Here is an 11,313-nt window from a genome sequence, read left to right on the forward strand (position 1 = left end):
GCGTAGACGGCTTGACAGAAATGGTAGCAGAAGGTGAATGTTGAACTTTTGTTGCACACATATCCAGATTATACTGCGCAACGACGCTGTAGGTGTGATGTCCGATGTCCACCTGATGCATATGTGACCGACCGCCTCGATTCGGTCTTATGTAGCAAAATTTGAAATTGTGTTTTGTACATTGGATAAAAGTAGAGACTCAGGGGGCCTCCCGAGTGGCGCAGCGGTCTAAGGCACTGCATCGCGGTGCTTGAGGTGTCACTGCAGACCCGTGTTCGATCCCAGGCTGTGTCACAACCGGGCATGACTGGGAGTTCCATAGGGTGGCGCACAAATGGCCCAGCATCATCCTGGTTAGGGGAGGGTTTAGCCATTGGGGCTTTACTTGGCTCATGGCACTCTAGCGACTCCTTGTGGAGGACTGGGTGCCTGCGGGCCGACTTCGGTGGTCAGTTGAACGGTGTTTCCTCCGACACATTGGTGCAGCTGGCTTCTGGGTTAAGCGAGTGGTTGTTAAGGAGCGTGGTTTGGCGGGTCATGTTTCGGAGGACGCATGACTCGACCTTCGCCTCTCCCGAGCCTGTTGGGGAGGTGCAGCGATGAGAAAAGATCGCAATTGGGGAGAAAAAGGGGGAAAATATACATAAAAAAGTAGAGACTCAGAGTTAGAAAATGGTATATCAGACACTGCAGTTGAGGAACAACGGGAAAGCAATTCTGCTTTGAAAGTTGATAAACCTAACTTTTTAGAAAATGGGCCATGACTGTTTTGGTACACCTACTGGAGAGCGCTTCTTTGTCTACGCCCATTCAGCATTGTTCACTCCTTCTTAAGCCTTAGTCCCACCCATCTCTTTTTCGGCTGTCAGGAGGTGCATCCTGTGTCACTTAGCTCACGTTCCGACCTGTTTCCCTCTCGTTTCCGCTCGAGGTCGCCCATAGTGTTTATATATTTCTTGCCCGCTATAATCATCGTTCTAATGCTGGCACGGCCCCATTGCTTGGGCCTTAAACTTATATGTACCCATCACCATTATTAGGTGTTGGGGTCCTGTTCCCCGGCCCCTTTGTTTGTATATTTCTTGCCCGCTATAATCCACATCCTATTTCTGGCACGGCCCCATTGCTTGGACCTTGAATTATTCTCTGTACTCATCACCATTATTAGGTGTTGGGGTCCTGTCTGCAGGCCCCTTTCTTTATACATTTCTTGCCCGCTATAATCACCATTCTACTGATGGCCCTGCCCTGTCGTTTCCATTTCGTCGCCCTCTTCCTCCCTCTCGGTCTCTGCCGGACGCCCGACCTTGCATTCTTCTTAAGGATTCACATGTGAGGCCATGTGGTAAACACACGCTATACCAAATGAAATCTACGTTTATTTGTCACATGCACAGAAGGTGTAAACGGTACAGTTATAGTACTTGCATAGTAGCAATATCAAAAACAGAAAGTGTCCAGATAAAAATATTTGATAAATATTTTATCGTTAATAGATGACGCTTTACCCGACACACTTGTCTAAATTGATGGGTCATGTGAAGTTAATGCTATAACTGCCCCTCACCCACATCTAGCTAAGTGGATAGGTCACTATTGTCTAGACATGTACACATGTTTATAAAATACAACAAATGGCCGTAATCACCCCCAGTCACACCTGGTAATTTGATGGGTCATGTAATAATCTGGCCAAAGTGGAGTTTTTTGTTTGAGAAACAGATGCCTCACAAGTTCTCAACTGGCAGCTTCATTAAATAGTACCTGCAAAACACCAGTCTCAACGTCAACATTGAGGAGGCGACTCCGGTATGCTGGCCTTCGAATTCCTTTGTCTGTAGAAATGCGATGGAACGCAGGTCGCTCTCAAGTGAGCGTGCGTGACCAGCTCATGCCACTCTGGCAGACCCCTGATTCAATAAGCTCCCATTCCCCCCTCCTTCACAGTAGAAGCATCAAACAAGGTTCTAAAGACTGTTGATATCTAGTGGAAGCCTTAGGAAGTGCAATATGACCAAATTTCCACTGTATCTTGGATAGGCAAAGAGTTGAAAAACTACAAACCTCAGATTTCCCACTTCCTGGTTGGATTTTTTCTCAGGTTTTTGCCTGCCATATGAGTTCTGTTATACTCACAGACATCATTCAAACAATTTTAGAAACTTCGGAGTGTTTTCTATCCAAATCTACTAATAATATGCATATATTAGCAACTGGGCCTGAGTAGCAGGCAGTTTACTCTGGACCCCTTATTCATCCAAGCTACTCAATACTGCCCCCAGCCATAAGAAGTTAAACTAGCAATATCATCAACCATGTGTAGTTAACTCGTGATTATGTTAAGATTGATTGTATTTCATAAGATACTGTTAATGCTAGCTAGCAACTTACCTTGGCTCCTTGCTGCACTCACGTAACAGGTAGTCAGCCTGCCACGCAGTCTCCTCGTGGATTGCAATGTAATCGGCCGTAATCGGCATCCAAAAATGCGGATTGTTATGAAAACTTGAAATCGTCCCGAATTAATTGGCCATGCCGGTCGACCTCTAATCTGGAAATGTACGCAACAAAAGTTCAACATTCACCTTCTGCTACTATTTCTGTCAAGCCGTCTACGCATACAGTTTGAGGCATACTGTGATAAATCCAACGTATGCACCACACCGAACGCACTGCAACTGCCTCTGCAACGCTGCAAGGCAAACACGGTGTTTCATTGGAAATAAATGTCATTCTGGTGTAATTCCGAAATGCTGCGGTACGCATGAGGTCAATATTTTCAACTGGTGTACACACACACACACACACTCCAACTAGCTAGCTTTTAGCGAGTTGAAAAGCGAAGCACATGCGGTCAAGTACGGAAAATAAGGCTAGACATCCGGCAAAATGAAACCATAACACCTTGATCACACATACAGCGTCATTGCATTTTGGTACACCAGATGTACACTACATTCATTTCCAATGGGACGCTGAGTTTGCCTGGCAGCATTGCATTGCAGAGGCAGTTGCAGTGCGTTCTGTGTGGTGCATAAAATGGATGTATCAAAATATGGATCAAAATGTATGTGTAGACTACCGGCTTGACAGAAATGGTAGCAGAAGGTGAATGTTGGTGGATATGTGTGCAACAAAAGTTCAACAGTCACCTTTTGCTACTATTTCTGTCAAGTCCACTCATACAATTTGACCACACAGAACGCATTGCAACGACCTCTGCAACGCAATGCTGCAAGGCAAACGCAGCGTTCCATTGGAAATGAATGTACTTCTTGTGTAGTTGGTTGCCTATAGCCTCGATCACACCTACAGCGGTATGCATCATATTCTATGCGTAGACGGCTTGACAGAAATGGTAGCAAAAAAGTGAATGTTGAACTTTTGTTGCACACATAACCAGATGATGCTGCGTACGATGTTATGCAATGATGCTGTCGGTGTGATTGAGGCGTGTGGGTTGGATGTTGCGGACACAATGGATGTAGGTTCTAATAAGGAATTAACTGGGGGGTTGACATTAATTTAGTAGGTTTACCGAAACAGAAAGAACACACACAAGAGGAAAGCAAAGCGAGAGGGGTACATCTGTCCTGTTAAAATGCTCGTGCTCTCTCCGTGGTGCTGAATTCCCTGCACGCTGTTTCGGTCTGTTGTGTTAAAAAGCAGAAGATTGAGGTTGACCTCGCGCACTCTCCCCCCTTCCCCACTCTTCACACATGCATTTAATATGACAGGCAGAAACCATGATTTATTCATTTAGACCCCCAGAAAAATACCGCCAGTCAGACACACACACGTCTTATCACAGCGCAACCACACACATTCCAACCAGAATACATCTCCATACAAGCATTGGATTTGAATCCGGAATCCATGAAACTGGGTTCTTCTGAGAGCTGTTGCCTGTAGCTGCTGTCATTCTTTGAATGTAGAGCAGACCTACAATGGTGAGCTTGACACAGGCAGTTTCCCTGTGAGCCCCCCAACTACCTCATCAATCTTTAACTGCCCATTCAACTAAATGAAATAGGCCTATGACCGATGGACAACCATCAGCAGATACAACTCACTTTCAGTCTGAATCTTCAGGTACCCTTGGATAAAAACCTTCTGTATCCATGTGCACCGTTCTCCAAACATCAGAGGTGCAGTGATGGAGATCGCAGGCCCGCGTGTGTCCTCAGAATAGCGTGTGTGTGTATGTGCGTGCTTGTGTGTGTCGCGACAGCGCGAGGTCTCGCGTTTCCACACCACCCGGCTCGCCCGAGATTGACAGCGCTTGGCTTGCGCTGGACCCTCCTTCCCGTCTCCTCCTCTTTCCCTTCTCTCGCTCCCTCTCTCTTTTCCTTTTCTGCTCTCATCCACTCATTCGCGAGGGCTCGCTCACCAACTCCACACGAACAGGGATGCAGCGAGCGCGCAGCGCAGCCTGAAAAATGGCACTACTCTTCCTTTGGATCTATCCATCCCTTTTGCTTTTCTCACTTTTTCTTTTTCACGAATTCGCACCATGTGAAGGCTTACGGAATTACCCAGAGAATGAAGGTAAGAGAGTGTTTAATGATTGTAACGGTTTTGACTTCGTGATTCGCTGCGAGGTGAACCGCGGAGGTTGTTGCGACTCCGCGGTGGCCGGAACCGTAGTCTCTCCGTTAAGTGCTCTGACCGTGTGGTCAGAATGAATCCTGGACCAGATAGAACACAGCGTCGAAGAGTCATGGGAAACTGTTCGAGTATTTTCTGCTTGAAGTACATTGTATAGCACCGAGGCAATGCTGTGGTGATGTGGAGGCAATATGGTTTACGCAGGAGCAATCCTTTCACTTCAGAAGCACAACTTATAGCTTTTCATGTAGGCCTATTGTCAATGGTTGGATACCCATTTGACCTTTTAAACGCATCCAACTTTTATAAGGTTTGATAATAATAATGATACTATTCCTAGTAATAATAGCACCATTTTTCAAGTAGTCCAGGACTACTGTTCCATCTAGGATACAGCAGTCGTGCAAATCAAGAGTAAGATTGCAATTACATTAATTTGTCAAGTTGCTGCTGGGCCTCTCACTTCGTTATTATATTAACGTCGATACTCAGCTCAAAATTAGAGCAGACCATTTCCCGACAAATTACTACACTCGTAAGTAACTACTTTAGAGACTCTTACAGCTCGACACCCAAAGACAGGGCCTTTTTTTTTAGGTGGCTTGGATGTCAGACTGGGAGATGGTTTGGAGAGATTGAAACATATACAGTAGCTGGAATTCTATAAGGGTAGTCTGAGACATTTGATCACTCCTGTGGACTTTATGGTTTGGCAATGTGGTGGTGTTCATGCGTGATGTGTGCGCGTTACAACTCATCAGTTATGACTTGACTGTCCAGTTGTTTGGTACATTCTGAAAACGGAGTTATGACATAATCAGACTATTATTCAGTAGTGAATGAATGTTTGTAAATGTTCTGGATTTCGGAACACCGCCCTTTCCCCGGCGTAGTGGCTTAGTTACTCCGTAAGGTGTTAGAACAAAGCTTTCTATACGGTTGCGCGTGCTGCGCTATACCTCCTATACCTCTCTCTCTCTCCCTCTCTCTCTCCCTCTCTCTCTCTCTCTCTCTCTCTCTCTCTCTCTCTCTCTCTCTCTCAATTCAATTCAATTCAATTCAAGGGGCTTTATTGGCATGGGAAACATGTGTTAACATTGCCAAAGCAAGTGAGGTAGGTAATATACAAAAGTCAAATAAACAATAAAAATGAACAGTAAACATTACACATACAGACATACACACATCTCTCTCTCTCTCTCTCTCTCTCTCTATCTCTCTCTCTCTCTCTCTCTCTCTCTCTCTCTCTGTCTCACACACATACAGTCCTTATCCATCCTAGCCTGTGGCCCTTAAGCATCAGCCGCATTGATATGTAAAAGCTACTGTTTGGCAGTCTGATGGTTTATCTTTATATGTATTTATTCCACTCATTGACCTGATCATAATCTTCTACATTTATAGATCAAGTGTCAAGTTTATTATACAACATCATGGCAAAACAAGTTTAGCCTTTCATGAGCGGCTCCAGTGAAGTGAGTTTAGTCTGGATGATGACGGTGTTGTTTGCAGTGAAGTGAGTTTAGTGTGGATGATGCCGGTGTTGTTACCAGTAAAGTGAGTTTAGTCTGGATGATGACGGTGTTGTTTGCAGTGAAGTGAGTTTAGTCTGGATGATGACTGTGTTGTTTGCAGTGAAGTGAGTTTAGTCTGGATGATGACGGTGTTGTTTGCAGTGAAGTGAGTTTAGTCTGGATGATGACGGTGTTGTTTGCAGTGAAGTGAGTTTAGTCTGGATGATGACGGTGTTGTTTGCAGTGAAGTGAGTTTAGTCTGGATGATGACGGTGTTGTTTGCAGTGAAGTGAGTTTAGTCTGGATGATGACGGTGTTGTTTGCAGTGAAGTGAGTTTAGTCTGGATGATGACGGTGTTGTTTGCAGTGAAGTGAGTTTAGTCTGGATGATGACGGTGTTGTTTGCAGTGAAGTGAGGTTAGTCTGGATGATGACGGTGTGGTTTGCAGTGAAGTGAGGTTAGTCTGGATGATGACGGTGTGGTTTGCAGTGAAGTGAGTTTAGTCTGGATGATGACGGTGTTGTTTGCAGTGAAGTGAGGTTAGTCTGGATGATGACGGTGTTGTTTGCAGTGAAGTGAGTTTAGTCTGGATGATGATGGTGTTGTTTGCAGTGAAGTGAGAGAGAACCTCAGTGGTGTTCTGTCTGAATGTCACACGCACACGCGCGCCGCACACACATGGCATGACAAAAACGACGGTGTTTATAAAATAACGGCGTGATTGCATATCCAACTTTTCTGGACCTTTATTTTCTGGACCGACAGCTAGAGGTCCCGAAGCTTCTGCGCATGTGCGGGATTCATTTAATAAAGTTCGATCAAAGCTGAATCAATATGCGCAAGATCACATAATGATAGTATTCTAGTAAAAGAACCGGATATAATAGCATAGTATAACGTTACTCTAAAACAAAAAACACCACCTCATATCTTAATGGGCTTTTAGGATGAGTGTGCTAATGTTCACATTTTTCTCTGTAACACAGCCACAACTCGACAGCATGCGTCACTAGGCAAAATATGTGCTTTGAAACAAAACATAGGTATGCTACAGTTTCTTAACACTGTCGTGCCTTAAAATTCGCTCCCTGTACATAATTCAAAACAACACTGTACACAATTAAGATCATGTAAATGCATATTCCCATGTAACTGATCGAGATCGAGTGGTTGCCATGCAGATGCTGCGTGGACGTTTCACCGGTAAAACGTGTCAAGTGTAAAGTAGAGGTAAAGAAACACGTGCGCAGAACGTGATACGGATCATTCCAGGGGATGGGGGGGGGGGGGGGCAGTTACCTACGGATCCACATCCACGGCCATTTAAAATATCATCAACTTACTTCTATGCATGATGAAACATATTGGAAATGAAGGAAACGTGTGTTGATTTAGATACATGTGTGGGTAGGTTTTTGTATATGTGTGTGTGTGCGTGTTTAGTCCGACAATGTCTTGTTGATTCCAAAGACTAAAGGGGGAGGCAGGCCGATGAACCATAGGCCATAGGTGAAGCAACAATTTCCTCTAGGAATGACATTCACTGTATGCTGTTTGTGTGTATTTAGCTCAATTCTTAGTCCCATGTTGATGTCAGTATCCTGCTGTTTCCCTCTCATCCTCCGGGAGTGGTCTAATTTGCAACTCCAAGTACACCATGTGTATGTGTTCGTGTGTGTGCCTGCATGTGTGTGTGTTTTCTGTAGGCAGTATAATCCAATGAAGCCTGTTTTCAGAGCCAAAGTACTCTCTGCTTTGTCTTTCCTCGCGGCAAATAAACCTCTGTCTACCTGTCTTCTGTTCTCTCTCCCTTGTTCTCTCTCTCTCGTTCTCTCTCTCCCTTTTTATTTTTCTCTCTTCTCAGTCTAGGCGCACACGCTGTGATTGCTCGTTGAGCTGAGAGATTGCTCGCTCTGTGTGTGTGTGTGTGTGTGTGTGTGTAGTTGTGTGTGTGTGTGTAGTCCTGCATGTGCTATTGTAAGCTTCTGCTGAGGCTAACAGAGGTGAATGTGATGTGATGACATGTGATTAGTGGTTTGAGTTGGTCTGAGCAGAGGCGAAATCCTTTAGGCTACTACAGAGAGACAGAGCGGTGTAGTGATCATGTGAAACAGCAGATGGCGCTTCAACTCACGGACACTCCCAGCCCTGAGGGGAGACGCAATGTTTTGGAACGTTCAGATAGAAATACGCAATGTAGAACAAATTCAGGTCGTGCCTCTCTGACATGTACAATATGAAATCACGTCGACTCTATTCGTGGCATTTCTATCTGCAACATTCGACAACGTTTCGCTGCTTGTGGCCCTGGTGACTATGATTGCAGGGTTAAATCCAGTAGGAACCAAACAGAAGCAAACGGGGAGCAACTACTTGAATTTGTCCAATGATAAATGCTTGCTTTCCTATGTGAAAATGTTTTCTACGGTGTGCACTTATTATGACCCAGGTGTCGATAAAGCTTGCCATGTCACACAGGAGCAAAGCTTGGGGCAGCAGGTAGCCTAGTGGTTAGAGCATTGGGCCAGTAACTGAAAGGTTGCTGGATTGAATCCCTGAGCTGACAAGGTAAATCTGTTGTTCTACCCCTGAACAAGGCAGTTAACCCACTGTTCCTAGGCTGTCATTGTAAATAAGAATTTGTTCTTAACTGACTTGCCTAGTTAAATGTAAAAAAAAAGGTGTATATTCCATTTAATGCTAGTTTTTAAGTTTGCATTTTACAAACTCCTATACATGTTGAACAAGCCAACGAAGGAAAGCAACCCAAATACATTAGGATGATTTGAACTTTGACCAAGCAATCCAAAACAGCATGTATTACATGGATTAGTGGGGTTGAACTCCTAATCTGCTTAGTGTGCTTTACTGGTTTTAAATGACACACACACACACACACACACACACACACACACACACACACACACACACACACACACACACACACACACACACACACACACACACACACACACACACACACACACACACACACACACACACACACACACACACACACACACACACAGTTCCCATACAGTTCCCACAAGCAATCACCAGTATGCTAAGTAGTGCCGATGCAAGCATATATAAAACAAGATCTCTCACACACACACACACACACACACACACACACACACACACACACACACACACACACACACACACACACACACACACACACACACACACACACACACACACACACACACACACACACACCATGGGGATCCTTATTTATGAGGGCAGAGGTCGTCTGTGGTTTAATTGCTTTAATCTATAATAGTTATCGGCAGGCCCGTATCTCAGCCTGTGTGTCTGTGTGAAGGGGGAATTAAAGAGATTGTCTCCCCACCATGTAAGGACCGTGACCTTGGAAAGGTGAGGACATTGATCGTCTCTCTTTCTTTTCCCCCTCCTCTTTCTATCTCTTCTTCCTCCCCGTCTTCCTCTCTTTGGTCACCCCGCTCTCTCTCCCGTTCACCCTCTCCTCTTTCTCTCACTCCTCCTTTCCCCCCCATTCACTCACTCTCTGTCTCTCTTTGTCTCCCGCCCTCCTTTCTCACCCTATAACTGACCTGTACCTCTATTACCTGTATTGCAGTTTGATAGGGAGCCTGGAGCTACAGTAAGGCTACTGTAATGATGTGTATAGAGATTCTTAGTACGGGTCACACACTCACACGTGCGCACGCACGCATGCACGCACACACACACACACATACACACACACACACACTCTCATCATTACCAAATGTGTTGCCAGAGGCTGTTCTGATTTGCTGGTCACAGTCTAATACTCTGTAGAGTGTATAATGTGTTCCCTATGTTGGCTGAGAGAAGGGAATATCAATATCCCTATTTCTCTAGTGGCCGTAGAGAAGCAATGTGAGGTCCATACATAGCCAGCATGTCCCGTATTCATAATCATATTACGTATTCCCCATAATGGTAGCCCAGTGATGGTCATATGCATTTCTTCTCCTTGTGGTAAAATCCTTATGCCATGATGCCATGTGTTCCTCCTTACAAAGAACCCATTTATAAGCAGGGGTCAATAATACCTTATGGCTGCGAGCTGTTTAAGAATGAACTGTAAGCCAGAAAGACCCTAGAAACCCCCCTTCTCCCCCAAAGGTCATGGTTTGTTTTGTTCCTCCTTTGTTATTGTTTGTTGTGGTTGTGGCCATTGCTTCTTTTCAGAGCTCCTCTGGACTGGCCGTTAGACGTTCTGCTCGCTTGCCCTCGTCTCTTACCCCCCCCCCCCCTCCCCCCCGGGGTGCTCTTACCCCCTCTCACCCCCCCCACCCCCCACCCCTCTGTCTGTCTGCTGAGGCTCAACCACTAATGAGCTATTTGCTGCTAACCTCCTCTCCTCCTCCCCTTCTCCTGCTCTTCCTTCACCCCTCTCCATCTCTCTGATATCCCTGTCCCTTCCTTCTCCTCCTCTTCTCCTTGATGTTCTCTTCTGAGATTCTCTGAATGACCAGTTCAAACACACTCCTCTTCAATGCCTGCCCGCCTTTTCCTCTTCTCCTCCTCTGTTCTCCCCACTCCACCTCTTCCTCTCATCTCTTGTCCTCTCTTCCACTCTTTCTAGCGGTCTCTCCTTTCTCCTCTTCTCTCGCTCCCCCCTCTCCTCTTTTCCTCCTCTCTCTCTCCCTCCTCTCCTCTTCTGCCCCTCTCTGCAGTGCTGACCTATTATTTGTCTTAATTGAATTTGTCTGTTTGCCTCCCTCCCTCCCCCCTCTCTGCTTTCCTCCTGTGGTGTGTATAGTGTTGGAGGGTGACCCGTGCTGTGGGTCTGAATGGCAGTATTAGGGGGACTTTAAACAAACACCATGCGGCTGATTTGGTTTGGCTTCTGTGGGTTTTTGGGCTCAGGCTTTTATTGACCAATGCCCCCTCCTCTTCACCCACTCTCTTTTTCATCAACTTTGTTCCTCTCTCTCTCTCTCCCAAAAACTCTTTCTTCTTTCTCTTTCTCATATTCACTCTCTCCCTTTCCCCCTCCTCTCTCACTCTTTCTCCTTCCCTCTTTTGCCCCTTCCCTCCCTCAACCTCTAGTCATGCTCATTATTAAGTTCAAGGTGTGTTCATGTCTGTGACCATAGCTGGGCCATTAGAGCAACTGGTCTTGCGGTCAGTCAGTCAGCCACCTGGTCAGTCAGTCAGTCAGTGAAGTGGTGA

The 11,313-nt window shown here is 45.6% G+C and overlaps 1 protein-coding gene across 3 annotated transcripts in view; it reads left to right on the forward strand.

Annotated features, from left to right (window-relative positions):
- The first annotated feature begins 4,338 nt into the window (after positions 1-4,338).
- The window catches only part of epha4b (eph receptor A4b), a 137,273-nt gene continuing 130,298 nt past the window's right edge, over positions 4,339-11,313 (forward strand). For 2 of the 3 annotated variants that reach the window (XM_071377115.1, XM_071377116.1), the window contains exon 1: positions 4,348-4,548. In XM_071377115.1, the coding sequence (XP_071233216.1) occupies positions 4,440-4,548 (109 nt within the window). In that variant the 5' untranslated portion in view covers positions 4,348-4,439. Of the gene's footprint in view, positions 4,549-11,313 lie in introns of all 3 variants that reach the window. The other variant, XM_071377117.1, reaches the window with a different exon arrangement.

Source organism: Salvelinus alpinus, chromosome 30 (assembly GCF_045679555.1).
Source record: "Salvelinus alpinus chromosome 30, SLU_Salpinus.1, whole genome shotgun sequence".
NCBI lineage: Eukaryota > Metazoa > Chordata > Actinopteri > Salmoniformes > Salmonidae > Salvelinus > Salvelinus alpinus.